Source organism: Balaenoptera musculus, chromosome 4 (genome assembly GCF_009873245.2).
Source record: "Balaenoptera musculus isolate JJ_BM4_2016_0621 chromosome 4, mBalMus1.pri.v3, whole genome shotgun sequence".
Classification (NCBI taxonomy): domain Eukaryota; kingdom Metazoa; phylum Chordata; class Mammalia; order Artiodactyla; family Balaenopteridae; genus Balaenoptera; species Balaenoptera musculus.
The window spans coordinates 37975650-37992820 of record NC_045788.1 but is presented as its reverse complement, the minus strand read 5'-3'; the positions used below and the strand labels follow the sequence as shown (position 1 = coordinate 37992820).

General features: G+C 33.1%; 1 protein-coding gene across 1 annotated transcript in view; it reads right to left on the bottom strand.

The window, feature by feature from the left end:
* Positions 1-17171, bottom strand: part of RSRC1 (arginine and serine rich coiled-coil 1) — a 415975-nt gene that overhangs the window by 157233 nt on the left and 241571 nt on the right. The window contains exon 6 of the mRNA XM_036850366.1: positions 15135-15186. Within this exon, the coding sequence (XP_036706261.1) occupies positions 15135-15186 (52 nt within the window). The remainder of the gene's footprint in view (positions 1-15134; positions 15187-17171) is intronic.

Below are 17171 nucleotides of genomic sequence, written 5' to 3'. Positions count from 1 at the left end.
TAATTTTAATTCAAAACTGAAAATTATCCTTTATGAGCATATGTAATATATATATATAATATTGGCATACTAACCAAAAAATTTTCTGAAAACATTAGACATGTATGGTTTTTCATTTAGATAATATTTGATTAAATTTTGTTTAGATGATGTATTACATAGAAGTAGGGAAAGCTAGTGTAGGGGCTCAGAATTAGCCTCCCCTTTTACATGAGGATTACTTTGAGCTAAAGGCAGTCAAGGCCCTGTGAGTTCAGGAGAAACTACTGCCCCTCCCTTAAATACCTAGAAGAATATAAATTGGGGATTTTTCCCAGAAAAGAGTTGCTATAGGAGATAAATTTTATCTAAGTGGTGCCATCTATATGGCAGGGCAAACATCTCATTACCAAATATCTGCTCATCTTCTTATTGTCCTGTGAATGACCCTCCTATGCTTGGACGCTTCAGGCCCCTAACCCATTCCTTAACTCAGTACAGCACATATGCCTTTTACCTTTCTGTCTTTGAACCTCTCGTGTATGTGGGGTCTCTGACCTTCTCGTACAAACGAAATTTTAAAATGTGCCTCATTTCAATTTAATTCTTAGACCAGACAGAAGAACCTAAGAGGGTAAAGGAAAGTTTTCTTTCTCTCCAACACTAGCCTGGAAGATTTTGCATGGTATAAATTTCCCATCAAAGTCTGATTAATCCTTTCTATATCAGGATTTGCTATAGAGGAAAATTTGTATATTTTACTTGGTTAAAAACCACAGGTTCAGCTATCTGGAGATGAGTTTTCCTTTCTGATTTATGGATGAGGGATAGGGAGAAAAAACACAGCAGGATATTCCAGATTTTCTCTCCTCTCCTCCCATTTTCTTTTGTCACACTATCTCTCTTCTCGTGTAAATCTACTCAGCTACAAATTCTAAGTTAAATGATAGCGCCATATGAAAAGTCAACCTCAATGGTTCGGGATATTTTGTGAATTGCATCACATACAAATAGGAGCAATTGAGATGAGCTGTACAGATAATATGTATCCCCACTCATTCACAACCAAAGAGTAAAATACCCAATCCACTTGAGTACTGTGATAACCAACCTATTTCCCCTATATTCACAAGGCATGAAACAGTATTATCTATGTGCATACAATGATGTTGCTTCAGTGTTTTCTTATAAGAACATGGAAATGGTAACCATAAAGTGTTAGAGATATATCCTCTATTATTGTTCCCAGAACAATGGCAAACAATGAGCAAAGAGCACTGCTTACTGGAAAATATTAGAGAAATTACTATGTAACAACATACCACTTCCTGGAAGAAAAAGAATCCAAGCTTATTTTTAACTCCCAGTTTAAGATTTAACTTCAATGGCATATAAATGCACATTTACTCATGCTACCAGTGACATCATTCATTCATCCAACCAACTATTAACAAACAAAGGCTTCTAACACCAGGGTATTGCATTAGTTACTGGAAAATACAAAGTTGACAGCCCTTACCTAGAGGGGCTTATCACTTAACTGAAGGAATCATGCACGTAAATAATTCTAATGAAGTATTTATAATTGCTACGAATACAAGCTATAATATATACAATATAAAATTTCAGAAAATCTAATACAACAGTATAGTATATAAAAAGAAGTACATCATGTCCAAGTGGTGTTTCTCCCAGGAATCTAAATAAGATCTGTTTAACATTTGAAATCAACCAATGAAATTCAACATATCAATACTAAGAAAGGAAACACATATGATCATCTCAATAAATGCAGAAAAGGCATGTGACAAAATTAAACACTCATTCCCGATAAAAACTCAAAGCAAACTAGGAATAGAAGAAAAATTCCTCAACCTAAAAAGGGCATCTATTCTACAGTTAACATCTTGCTTAATGGTAAAAGACTGAATACTCTCTACCTAAACTAAGATCAGGAGCAAATGAAGGATAGCCACTCTCACCACTTCTATTCAAAATTGTGCTTGGAGGTTCTAGCTAAAATAATAAATCAAGAATAAGAAAGAAAAGGCACTCAGATATGAAAGGAAAAAATAACTTGCTCTATTCATAGATGACATGATTGTCCATGTAGAAAATTTAAAGAATATTTAAAAAAACCTCTGAGTTCAACAAAATTATAGGATATAAATTTAATACTCAAAATGGAACTGTATTTTATATACTATCCATGAACAACTGGAAATTGAAACTTAAAAAATCTTATGTTCACAATGGCACCCCAAAACATAAAATGCTTTAGGAATAAATCTAACAGAATACATACAAGATCTATACGCCAAAAACTACAAAACTCTGATGAAAGAAATCAAAGAACTGGAGGTAGAGAACTATACTATTTTCATGGGTGGAAGATTCAGTGCTGTTAAGATGTCAATTCTCTCCAAACTGATGTGAAGTCCACATTTCAAGGCTTACCACAGAGTTACAGTAATCATGAGAATATGGTAATGGCAAAAGGATGGATAGACATATAGATCAATGGAATAGAATAGAGACTCCAAAACAGATCTAGTCATATGTGGTCAATTCATACTTTACAAAGGTACAAAGACAATTCAGTGGAGGGAAACTATCTTTTCAACAAATGTTACTGGTACCGTTAGATATCCATATACAAAGAAAAGAACCTCAACCCATACTTCTATTAATACAAAAATTAATCTAAAATGTATTATAGATCTAAATGTAAAATCTAAACTATGAAAATTCTAGAAGAAAACATAAAAGCAAATCTTTGTTCTTTGGTTAGGCAAAAATTTCTTAGATATGACACTAAAAGCACAATACATAAAAGAAAAAACTGATAAATTGGACTTCAACACATTAAGAACTTCTACCCTTCAAAAGACACTAGTAAGAGAATGTGAAAAATATGTGCAAATGACATATCTGATAAAGAAATTTTATCAGGAATTTACCTAATTCTCAAAACTCAGCAACTGAAAAACAAATAACTCAATTTTTTAAAAAGGGAAAAGAGGACCTACGATGGCAAATAAGCACATGATGAGACACTCAACAACATTCATCATGAGGGATATTCAGATTAAAACCACAAAGAGACATCTCTAAACACCAAAACTAATAATACCAAATACTGACAAGGATGTGGAACAACTGGATTTCTCACACATTGCTTCCTAAGTGCAAAATGGTCCAGCCACTTGGAAAACAATTTGTAGTCTCTCATAAAGTTAAACATAAAATTATCAAATTATCCAGCAATCCCAGTCTTGAGTGTTTACCCAAATGAAACAAAAACTTATGTTCACACAAAATCCTATTTGAAAATGTTGTAATGGTTTAATTCATAATTGTCCAAAACTGGAAAGAACCTAAACATCCTTCAATTAATTAACCCATACAATGGAATACTATGCAGTAATAAAAAAAGGAATAAACTACTGATATATGCCACAGCATGGATAAATCTTAAAAGCATTATGCTAGGTCAAAGAAACCAAACTCAAAAAGCTACTTATTATACTATTACATTTATATGACATATTAGAAAAGTCAAGACTGTAGGGACAAAAAACAGATCAGCTTCCAGGAGCTAGCCAGGGGGAGGGGTTCACAACAAAGGGGAATGGGGATATTTTAAGAGATGATAGAATTGTTCAACATCTTGATTCTGGGTGCTGTCATACAACTGTTTGCATTTGTCAAAAACCAAAGAACTGTCCCTAAAAAGGGTATATTTTACTATTTGTAAATCTTTATTTAAAAAAAACCAAAAATATTGTTTAGAAAATAGCCAAGGCATAGACAAGGAGAAAATATTTATAAACTATACATCTGACTTGTATTCAGAATATATAAATAACTCTACAAGTCAATAATACGAACAATTCCTTTTAAAAATGGGCAACAGATATGAGCAGATACTTCACAAAAGTATACAGGTGACAAATGATTTCATGAAAGATGCCCAACCTCATTAGTCATCACAGGAATGCACATTAAAGTCGAATGAAACACAACACATTTAACAGAATGGCTGAAATTAGAAAAAAACCAACAACATCAAAGTGATGCCAAGGATGGGGAACAAATGAGACTTCCATAATTTGCTGTGGAAACACAGAATGGTACAGCACTTTGGAAAACCATTTGGGATTAAAGTTAAGCCTATACTTACTATATAACCAAGGAATCCCGTTCCTAAGTATTTACTCAAGAGAAATGAAACTATGTGTTCACACAAACTTGTACTCAAATGTTCATATAAGTTTTACTCGCAAAAACCATAAACTGGAAACAACCCACCTGTCCACCAAGTGTTGAACAAATAAACAAACTGGTATAGATATACAGTGGAATACTACTCAGCAATAAAAAGAACTGATGCTCACAACAATGTGTGCAAATCTAAAAAGCATTATGCCAAGTGAAAGGCTCCTGACACAAAAGTCTACACACCGTATGATTCCATTTACATGGCATTTCGAAAACAACAAAACCATAGTGACATAAAGCAGATTAGTGGTTGCTAAGGTCCAAGGGGAGAGAATTGACTTCAAAGGAGTAAAAGGAACTTTTTGGAGAAATATAAATGTCCTTTATCAAAAATTTTGGTGGTAGTTACACAACTGTATACATTTGTCACAACTTATCAAATTTCATACTAATTGTTGGGGAATTTTATCGTGTTTAAATTAAAACTTTTCTATATCTCTTTAGGTTCTCTTCATAACTTCAAAACAATTGGAAAATGAAGACAAGCCAAAATTTTTTTTAAAAAAACCTGAAACCTCACCACGCAGAAACAATAACCGCTATTAGCATTTTGATATAAATCACACAGGGTATTTTTCAATGTAAACATGAACTTTTGGTCAAACTTAAAATAAGATCAGATCCTTTACATTGTTCAGGAGCCACCATTTTTTGAATTCCAAAATAGATCACAAATATATTTCTACTTCAGTAAATATACTGTGTACACTAAAAAGAAAAGCAGACTATGCTATGATTCTCCCAGTTGTAAGTGAACACCAAGAATTCCTACTGTATAATATCTTTTTGTTGTCATTAATTATTTCAATATTTGCAAAATTTATTTCTAATATATGACTGTTTAATTCACAGGTCTTGGATTCTCTAAGGAATGAATTTTTTAGTTTTGCTATATAAAATTCAAAGAAATCCTTTATAAAAATAGAACAAAATCTTAATTTTTATGGGATGATATGCAATTAAAAATAACAGTTAACATTAAATAAATATTATTAAAAGAATTTTTTGGAAGAGAGTTATTTGTTGATTTGTTACCATCAACTCTTTGTAAATTTAAGGGAAGATGCTGTACTCACACACAAAAAGGACCACTCTATTTAAACAGGTTTTTTTTTTTTTTTTTTAATGAAAGAAAAAAGAAACCCCAGGGTCTAAAATGTAATGAGTGATCCTATTAGTTCCACCAGACTAAAATCATACAGTCTACGTATGTGGTCTTTTCAGCCACATCTGTCATGAACCATTTTTACATCACAAAATGCAAAATACTGAGCACTGATTTACTAGATGAGACCTGGGAAAGTATTCATCATTTGATTTCCCCCTAAAAGAAAAACTGGCTCACAGGAAGACAGGTGACAGTTCTTTTCAGATCACACTCAGAACTTACACATTTTAGAATCAAATCTTCATATAATTCAAGCAAACAGAAAAAAAAAATGAAATAAAAGATTAAGTAAAGTGGAAAAACAAAAGAAATCTCAATTATGACTTTCTTAAATCCAAACATTTTGCTTGGCTAGGAAACATGGACCATACATTAAAAATATTTATAATATGTGAAAATGTATAAACATGCTTGCCACATAGTAGATGCTCAATAAATGGTGCTCTTATTATTTTAAATACTTCATGAAATACATACTTATTGAGCATTTTATATACTGATCTGATATTCCTCCTTTCAAAAGCTCTCAGTTACACATGGAACTTAAATGGAACTAAAATGGAATTTTTACTTAACATAAAATGTATAGTATAGAAGAGTTTTGAATTAATTATTTCTTTGACTTATCTGAAATCTGTATTAATCACTTTTTGGTAAATTTCTGCACATAATGTTATTTACTCTTATCATAAAACCAGACCTATAATTTCCCTTATAGGAAAAGGGTGGCTGTTATTCCAAATTTTTTAATGGCTTAAATTAAATATTAAAGGGTGCTTAATTTAAAAAAACTTCATTACATAATTCTGTGTTAGATAAATTATTTACAATGATTCTAAAACCACTAAAAAAGAAACTGCATACTTGATAAAGCAAACATCCAAATCTTATACATTTGTCAGTCTTTCAATAATGAATTCTGGGGAAAAATAAATTCACAGACACCCAAGTGAATTGGCAACTGTAAGTGACAGAAGCCCTTCTAAATCCTCTGTTTACACTGGGGATTAGCGGAGTAGATTTTGAGTTGCAAACTGAACAGTCCATGGTCAAGGGAACCTGCTCCCTGTCAGCCCGCAGGGCATAAGGACAAAGCATGGTCCTGGCAGGAAGTGACCCATAAACATATTCCTACCCAGGATTTATACAAAGCCAGTCTGCCTCACAGAAACTCCATATGACCATTAACTGGCCTGCAAGGCCTGCCAGGAGGCCTAATTACAGGTCTACAGAGCCCAATAACAAAAGCTGAAGGGCTTTAGCCTAGGGATGATCTGCTTTATACTGACTTGAGAGAGTCCATATAGAGGACCCAAAAGAAAGAGGTTTAGCTTTAAAATTCTCCCCAGAGAGCCAGCATTGTACTCAAGTCTAGAAAGCCCACATGCAACATACTTCAGCTAGGCTTAAACATACCACCCTCTCAAAATTAACATTCAACTACTGTCTGCTTAACATCTGCTCAAACATGGCAAGTTGCTGTGATATTGTTAGACTCTAACTGATAGCTTTCTTCTTACTAAATATTATTGGGGATAAATAATAGTCATTCAAATATAAATGTGTAACTGATGCTAAAACAAATAACTTACATTTTCTGAAAGTAATTTACTTAATAGTTCTCTTTAGGAAGCACTAGTATATCTTTTTGGATTAACACAAAGTGCAAAATCATGCTCATTATTGGACACTGGGAGTTAAATTAACATTATCAATTTGATTTTGCATTAAAGGTATTAAATTTTATGTAGAATTTCTGAAGAAATGTGGTTTTGCAGAAACCACATTTGATGAAAAAAAGGTTTTAACCAATGCCCAAGTCAATGAAACTATTTAAGGTTGTATACATTTGTTTCTTTTAAAAAGCACAAGAATTCTTAATTCTTGATAACTTCTTTTAACTGTATATGTATGGTGGTATGAGGAGGATGTTTGGCTCAATATCTCTTCTTTAATTACCCCATAAAGCCACTCTGGTGATGCCATAAAAAACTACTTCCATTCCTCCTGGTTAATGTTTACAGAACGCTCAGTTATATGTTAGGTGCTGCTCTAAAAACTTTATTACGTTAATTTATTTAGTTTTCATTAAAACTCTAAAGGTATATATTCTCATTCCCATTTCATAAATGGAAAAACTGAGGTTGAGCAAGGTTTAACAATTTTCCCATGGTTTTGTCAGTAAATAATGGATCTGGGAATAGCACCCAGGCCATCTGACTTCAGAACTTGACCACCATACTCTATTGCTTTTCATACTAATTGCAAACATTTACTGAATGCTTACTATGTACCAGGTACTATTCTAAGTGTTTTACAAATGTTAACGCACTTAAAGTCCATAACAACCCCATTAGTTATGTACTATTAGTATCTCCATTTTATAGATGAGGAAACTAAAGAAGAGCAAAGGGGAAGTGATCTGCTCAAGCTCACAAAGTTAGTGAACGAAGCCGGATGTGAATCTAGACTAACCAACAAGCAATCAAGCAGAAGCCTACATGGGGAAAAAAGAAGTCTGAAAACTATTTATTTATATGAAATAGAAGTTAACTTTTTAATCACTTGCTATGTTTTTCTAGGTTTGCCCTACATGAAAGCCTCTCTCACAATAAATCAACCTACTTCTTGGAGCCAGGGATCAGTGGTCAGAAGCAAAACCTCTGTCGATGTTAAATCAGGGTTGCAGAATGGCTTTCTATGTTCCCCAGAAACAGTACAACATTATCATGGCAATTCCATTTGTAATTCTCAGAACTACAAATATTTAAAGCTAGACTGGACTTCAGAGAAGTACTGGGACTTACAAGATTAGATGGCTATGAAGAGAAAGGGTTAGGACTTGGCTTCCAGGTACTTAATGGGTAACTAAGAGAAGAAAATTCAAGTTTAACATGCTGCAGAATAATTGGGATGGAGTGAGGCACTTATGGCTTATTCCCAAAAACAGCTTCTTTCCTCGATATAGTGTTCTTACGTGTGTAACTCTTCTGTGTTTTACAATACTTAATTAGCTTCTATCCCAGCAAGGGTCACTGAAATGCATGTCCATAGTTAGGGTGAAGATGAAAACACTGGTAATCACAGAACATTACCCTAGATTTTTCAAAGTTCTCAGAAATATAGCTACTATGAGCACCCTAATAGTTAAGGAAAAGAACTTTTATTCTGAATAAAACATTAATCCTTTTGTATTATCAATTAAAAACAACTCATTTCAGAATCAAAGGCTTGCTTGAGGATAGAAATTATTTTATTATAAGGTAATTGTAGCATTATGCCTAACAAAACAAGATACGTATTTGGTAATGTTTTCTATCACCCTTCTTTCTGCTCAACGTAACTCAAGGATTTAACCTATGAATAGAAATAGCTCAGGAGTCAGAAATCATTGGATTTGAGCCCTGGTTTTCCCACTTACTAGGTATGTGATCTTTTACAAGTCATTTAAGCTTTCGGGATATTTGTAAAATGGAGTTAATTAGCTCTCCATGCAGGGATGTGAGTCAAATGATAAAAGATTTATGAAAATGCTTTGAAAACTATAAAGCACAATAAAAAGTGCTGTAGATATTATTTAGAAAATGAAATATTACACAGAAATTTTATGATAAAGGGGATTTACCATACATGCATTAAAAAAACTTCTATTTCTCTTATAACATTAGAGATATAATTTTAAAGGTTGCAGGTGTCAATAATTCTATTAAAAGTAAAATATTAAGGAGATTTTTAGAGAAAATTATCTCTTGAAACTATGTTGTGAGAAGTGTCATTTTTTCATGGTGATGAAAAATATTTATGTTTTGGAAAAATCTCTCCTCTAAATTCTTCTTCAGACCTATGAGCATATGGAGCATAAGATGACATTGTGGGGTTTTTTTGTTTTTGTTTTTAAATGCATAGTTTTTTTAAAAAAAATAAATTTATTTATTTATATTTATTTTTGGCTGTGTTGGGTCTTCGTTTCTGTGCGAGGGCTTTCTCTAGTCGCGGCAAGCGGGGGCCACTCTTCATCGTGGTGCGCGGGCCTCTCACTGTCGCGGCCTCTCTGGTTGCAGAGCACGAGCTCCAGACGCGCAGGCTCAGTAGCTGTGGCTCACGGGCCTAGTTGCTCCGCGGCATGTGGGATCTTCCCAGACCAGGGCTCGAACCCGTGTCCCCTGCATTGGCAGGCAGATTCTCAACCACTGCGCCACCAGGGAAGCCCGACATTGTGTTTTTGTGGAAAATCAACTAACGTGTGGAATGACGCTAACAAGACAAACAACAGTGACAGCAAAACCGATGGAGACGAGTCTTTAAGTAAACTCATTATCTTCCTTCTTCCTCCTGTGTGATAATCACATTTCGTTATCTCTTCTGTCATGTACTACCTTCAAGTTTAAGATTAAAAGTTAGATTATTGCCATGTATCTTCTACTTCTGAAGCCAGGGAACTTTTCAATATATTTATTTAAAATCCACCAAAGAGTGGTTTAAATGAGCACACCAGCATCCAAAGGCTTAATTTTCAGTTACCCAGAATATTATTTCACAGTGACTTACTCACCAAAGATTAATAGCTGGAATTCTATTTGGCATAGTGACACTCACTACAGGCACTGTTAAAACTCCTGGGAAAGATCCAGAAGTTTTAGATATGGTTCCTGACCTTCAGACATTTATTATTTCATTGGGAAAATAGGTCCAACACTCATGAAACAAATATTAATATCAGCAGTATGTGAGTAAATACCAACATGAATGGTGTGCATAGAAAAAAAGAAAAAGAATTCAAAGGAGAACAGAAAGATTACATGCTGTAATGGTCAGAGAAATCACGTGGAATGTTATTTGAGATTCGTACTGAAGTGTTTAGAGAGAGAAAGGGGAAGGAGAAAGACATTTCTAGAGGAGAAAAAAATCACAAGCAAAAATTCCCAGGTAGAAAAGAACATGAGTAACTCAAAGAATAACGAGAAGAAGTATAAAAATGAATTCTGAGAAAAAAAGTTAGAAAAGTCTGTGAATCCACCATACAAAACCTTGGAACCTTAAGCACATAAGTGTAAAATTGATCTTGTAAGCAATCTAGAGCCAGTGAATAATTTTGAGCAAAGGAGCAGCATGACCGAGTGGTGGCTGAGAAAGAATCATCTAGCAGTGGTACTCACCAGAAGCAATATGGAAATAATTTTCTGGTGGCTACCATCTGCCAGACTCTGGGCTAGGTACTTCACTTATAATATTTATCTTCACAACAATCCTATAAGGTAATCATCATCTTCTCCCCCTACAGACTAGGAAATAATGGTGTAGGGAAATCCTCAAAACCTAAATATTGATACTGTCAAATAGGTAACTTAAATATGCAACACGGTCTAGTTGAGACAATAGGGGGCTATAATTTTATACTGCTGGTGGGAATGTAATATGGTTCAGCCGCTGTGGAAAAGTTTGGTGGTTTTACAAAAAGTTAAACAAAGAATTTATCAAATGACTCCATAATTATACTCCTAGGTGTATACCCCTCAAAATTACAAATGGTTACTCAAACAAGTACATATATATATGCATGTTCAAAGCTACACTGTTCACAACAGCCAAAAGGTGGAAAAAACCCAAATTTCCATCAATAGATGAATGGATAAACAAATGGCATGTGTGTAAACACACACACACACATATATATATATATACACACACACACACACACACACACACACACATTCAGTGGAATATTATTCAGCCATAAAAAGGAATAAAATACTGACACAGGCTACAACATGGCTATACCTCCAAAACATGCTAAATGAAAGAGGCTAGACACACAAGGTCACACACTGTATGATTCCATTTATATGAAATATGCAGAATAGATAAATCCATAGAGATAGAGGGCAGGTTGATGGTTGCGGTTGCCAGGAGCTGAGGGTAAGGAGAGGGGAGAGAAATTGCCTAATAGGTAATAGGTTTTACTTTGGAAATGTTTTTAAACTAGATAGAGGTGGTGGTTATATAGCTTTGTGGATGTATTTAATGCCACTGAATTGTCACTTTAAACTGTTATGTTTTATTTTGTCTTATGTGAATTTCACCTCAATAAATTACTTTTAAAAAGTAAAGAACTACAGTAAACTAGAAAATACACACATCTGCCATATTCCATTTAAAAAAAAAACCGTTTTGGCTAAACAATAAACATCAAACTACTGAAGGTCACAGAATGAGTGAGCAGTGGAAGCAGGCTTAGAACCCTTCCACTATTCACCACCCTCTCTCGGGAGAAGAGACAGAATTGAAGCAAAAGACCAACTAGGAGGTAATGGATTAACCTCTGGGTGGATTGTTTGGTGTCCAGACTAAGGAGTTGGCAGTGGGAAAGATAATAGAGGGATAACTATAAAAAATATTTCAAAATAAGTTATTAATTCTAGGTGAATGACTGCCTATAAAGAAGTCAAAGATAAACATTTCAAGGTTTTGAATCTTAATGAATGTGATAATGGTAAAAGTATTTTTTAAATGAAAAGAAAGAAGTCATGGCCAAGAGGATTTTTAATTGTATTTACTCAATATCATAAAGTAAATCATTATCTGAAGTTATATTGATTAACTTAAAGATTCAATCTTACAAATTTATATAGTTTTACAAGCTTGAGTCCTCCTGCATTTGGAAAAAACAAAACATCTTAGATGTAACCTTAACTTCACATCACCTTCAAATTAAAAGTTAAACAAGAGACATGAAACTTCATTTCAATTGCATTTTGGCAATGAACATGAAAGAAGATTCTATCTAAATCTGAAGATTTAGCATAGCAAAATATAAAAATGTTAACAGTTTAGTATATACAAAATATGATCATAACAAATACAATAAAATCTCTGACTTCAAATTCAAGGTACATGGTTACATTTTGCTTAATGTATTTTACTCATACATATGTCTTTCAAAATCATACCGCTAGTAATTATTGCCAAATGTTATTAAATATATTTTAATTCCAAACCAAGGCCATTATTAACATTCACTAATAAATCAATAACAATGCAATGGTTACATATAAAACTTTCTTCTGGGACCCACAATTAGAGTAAAAGACTAAGTCTAGTCAGCAAGATTTCTACATATGAACCCTATCTACCAGATTATGGTAACTATAAGGCTGAAATAAATCCTGGCTCCAGAATCTAGCATACAGCCTTAAGTTCTTCCCTATACCCAATTTTAAGGCCCTAAAGTTGAGGGTGTTTTCCCTGGGAACTCAAGTAAACTCCAATGAGACAGAATGGGAACTACCAGGCCTTCCTATCCAGCCACCTCAATCTTAGGACCAGGCTAGACTTTATCCATGAGCCTTACCAGACTGAGCTCAAGTTCTTATTCCCCCCTACTTTATTTTGCTTGTTCGTTTATTTTTAATAATACAATGAATACCTTGATTCATCACTGAAACAGAGATCCAGAACCTTGACAATAAGTTCTATATTTGCTTAGTGCTCCCCTATATCCATCTATCTGCTTCTCCTCTCAAAGGCCACAAGTTCTCATTAATAACAGTAATGTATGTTTTTCACAGGGGTATAATATGTTATTTCATGTTATAAAGCAATATAGTCATGGAAATGGCATCAAAAAACAAAATCTGGTTAAAATGGTTTCTTAACCAGTGACAATGGTTACAACACAATCCTTTTGTAAAACAATTTACCAAGAATGTATAAAAAGCCACTCTACATATTAGCACCCTCTAATCTCATAAACTCATTTCTATAGTAATCAATTCCAAGAAAATAAGCTAAACTATGAAAAACACTATTTGTAACAGGATGTGCATAACAGTATTATGGATAAGAGGGAAAAGCTAGAGACAATGTAAATGTTCAATAAGAAGAAAATGATTAAATAAATAATCCTATATCTAGCTAAGGTCTGTCCTTTGCTTATGGGGGGCAATGTTAAGTTTTTTAATTTGAAAATTGTCAAAATATTTTGAATGTTTGTCAAATTCACAGAACCTCTCTATTTATCCTTAATAGAATTTAGAATGTTAAATTAAAAAATGAGGAATGACAGCTGGAACCAATATAAGCAAGTTATACACTGAGGTCTGCACTGTCAGATCTGTTTTATAATATGCTTTTTGTGACCACCTAGAGGGGTGGGATAGGGAAGGTGGGAGGGAGACGCAAGAGGGAGGAGATATGGGGATATATGTATATCTGATTCACTTTGTTATAAAGCAGAAACTAACACACCATTGTAAAGCAATTATACTCCAATAGAGATGTTAAAAAAAATTTTTTTTAAAGGTAAAGAAAACTGTATAAAACTATGAAATACAATTCTTTATAGTTGCATTAATAGACACAAATATTTTCTGGACTAAGCACCATAAATATTTTCCTTTAAAGCAAGAGTTTGTCAGTACTCAAGTAATGAACCTGGAAATATTTCTTCTAAGCAAAATGCCACTAAAGAATGAATATATATTATATAAATAACAAAGAACCGTATTAACTAGCTTTATCCTATAGTATACTTATTGGAGAGTCAAAGTTTGAAAAACCTAACAGTAAGCAAAATTTTAGTATATCATGTTTTCTATGTAATTAAAGATAAAATGAGTAAGATCAATACATAAAGATAAATGACTTTTAAAGTAATATGAAGTGGTATACAGATTCACAGTCAAAATATTAATTTTTATACGGTAAGTTACTTCAATTAGTGATTTATGAAGCTAGTATATCATTTATACTGGTATTCCCAATCTTTAGACTGTAGACATGTTGGGTAGGAATTAAAGGAGCTAATCTAAGAAATCCTTGAATTAATATGCATACATGTATTTTTGCAATGAATATTAAAAATATAACTACTATCATTTGGTAGTCTGAAATTACTTTTGATGTCAAAATAGAATTCTCATTTTCCAGTTGGAAATTATGAACTCTTTACAGATCCTTAAAAAGTAAATAATTTTAAGAAACATGTACTCCTTTGGTAATATTATTCTAACCCTACCTCATGCTTGATCTTGACAACTTATTATTTGAATGTAACATATATTTTTAAAAAGCACATTAAGATTCAGAGTAAAATATCAGTACTTGGAAAAGATAACATGGATCTCTTATATTTTTTAAAAAGTAAAGTATTTAATGTGTACATGAATCTGGGTATTATAATCTAAAATCAAAGAAAGAATTATTGTGCAATTGAGATATTAAAACATACAGATTTTTAAGATTAGATGGTATCCAGACGAATAGTCCAATGAGTTAGTCTAATGTAACTGGAAGAATTATTAAACATTTATCTCATTTCCTTTAGAGCAAAACCTTGATCTAAAAATCACACCTTATATAAAAATTAAATCAAAATGATCACAGCCTCAAATATAAAATGTAAAGGTATAAAATTCTTCTTAAACATGCCACTAAAAGCACAGTCCATAAAAGACAAAAATCAATAAACTGGACTTCATCAAAATTAAAACTAAAATCGAAGCCAGTTTTATAAATAAGAAGGTAAAGAATGACCTTTTAACATCATACTATAGCAATAAATATTTGAGGTAAAATACAGCCATACAAAGATCTCATAAATTTGTGAGGCTATATGAAAATAGGTGTTTTGCTCTTTGACCCATCTGTAAGCATGCTAGGATTTATTTCACATACTTTCATTTAAATAAAGTTAATTATTAACACTTACCAGCAGCTTCAAGAACCAGTTGTAGTCTTGCTTTGGCCTGTTCAGCTGGGGGCTAAAAATCAACCATAAAAGACACTTACAAGGTAGTTTTAACAGAGCTTTAAATTAATGCATTATTATGTGAGTATCAGAAAATTGAGAGAACTTTGTCATAATCAGTATTAATATCCACCCACATCTTAACAAAATTCCATCACAGCAGCTCTACCAATCTACTCTCTCACCCTAGTAATCAAATCACACTTTTCATTATTATGATGCAAGAATGAAGTTCTTCTTTTTTTTTTTTTTTTTTTACTAGAAAAACTTTTATTTGTTATCCAACATGTACCAGTCAGCAACAGCCTAAATACATGCAATTTAATAAGGAGGCAAAACCCACACATTTAACAACATACTCTCAAGTTGTGTTGTTTCTTTGCATATGGAAACATGCAAAATGACCTATTAGAATTTAAATAGCAACTTAAAGTCCAATACCTCAGGCAAATCATATCCTAAAACCAAATATTTTCTGCTTTCCTTACAGTATTTGAAAGGAGCAATTGTGATAAAGATAGGACACAATGTGAGTTACTGCTTTCAATTCCTACTAACTGTCCTAAAATTATTCTCTCAATGAACTTTGATTCAATACAGTTGATAATGCTGAAACTACTTTCCTACCAGTGACCTTATTCTGAGATTTTTGGATAATATGTTGATGGTATCCAAACTATAAGATGGATTGTATCAAGGTTATGATCTTTATGAAAGACTTGTTAAAAACTGTTTTTAATACTTAAGACTTTACATTTCTTAAGATGTCAGTAAGTGACTAAATAATCTCATGTTTATATATAATACCATCATTTGAGAATTAACATTTTACATGATATATTTGAATGTTTTGCTATTTGTGAAAAAACAGCCTGAATGAAAAGAATTACATAATTGGATATGGAAAGAAGATGTTGTGCTCAGAAAAGTGTAAGAATTTGAATGGTATTTCTGAATAAACTGTAAGAAACAGGATAGGAGAGTGGTAGATGAGACAGGAAAGAAGACAGGGCTAGCCTTTTATACCACAGAAGAGGGATTAACAAACTATGACCTAAACCTGGTTTTGTAAATAAGTTTTATTGGAACACAGCCATGCCCATTGGTTTATATATTGTCCATGGTTGCTTTTGTGCTCAGCTCAACAACAGCAGAGTCAACTATTTGTGGCAGAACTCTCATGGCCAGCAAAGTCTAAAATATTTATTATGTAGATCTTTAAGGAAAAGACTGTTGACCCCTGCCATATAAGATGGAGAGACTTGGAAGAATTTGAAATAGTGGGGTGACGAGATGAGATCTGCACTCTGACACATCATTCTAGAAATATACTTGAGGATGAAGTGCAAAGAATGTGACAGAAGGCAAGGAGCTCAGTTAGGGAGCAATTAAAGAACTCCAGATGAGAGATGATGAGGGCCTGGGGAGGAGCAGTAGCAGTAAGGTTGGACAGGAAGAACTAGATTTGAGAAACATTTAATTGGTAACATGAAAGGGCTGATTGGATATGAGAGAAGGAGGAGTTGACAAACAAAAAGAATATTTTATGTCATATGTTTGTAGAAAAAAATGTATGTAAGTGTGCTTTATAAAGTTATCAATATTAAAAATGTGACATCAAATTAAAATATCATAGCAAAATATCAATAGAAGACTGTGACATCTACTGAATATGATCTAACAGTTATAAAGGAAACTGCCAAGCAATTAACATGAACATTTATAATGATGAAAGGCAAATGACATTTGACATCAGTATCAGGGAGCATAGTGAGTGTGCAGAACTGTAGAGCACATGGCCCAGCTAAAGAAAGCAGCTGGTACTCAGCACCAACTCACTGTTGTCAGCAGAAATGCAAATCAAGGGTTATAAAACTTCTTGATTTTTTCCTGAGACTTTAAGTCACCATAAAGACAAATACTGTGTGGAACAAACAGTACTTCTCAGAGCCAGATTCAATCCCAAAACAGACAGTCTGTAATCTCTGCCATCTACTT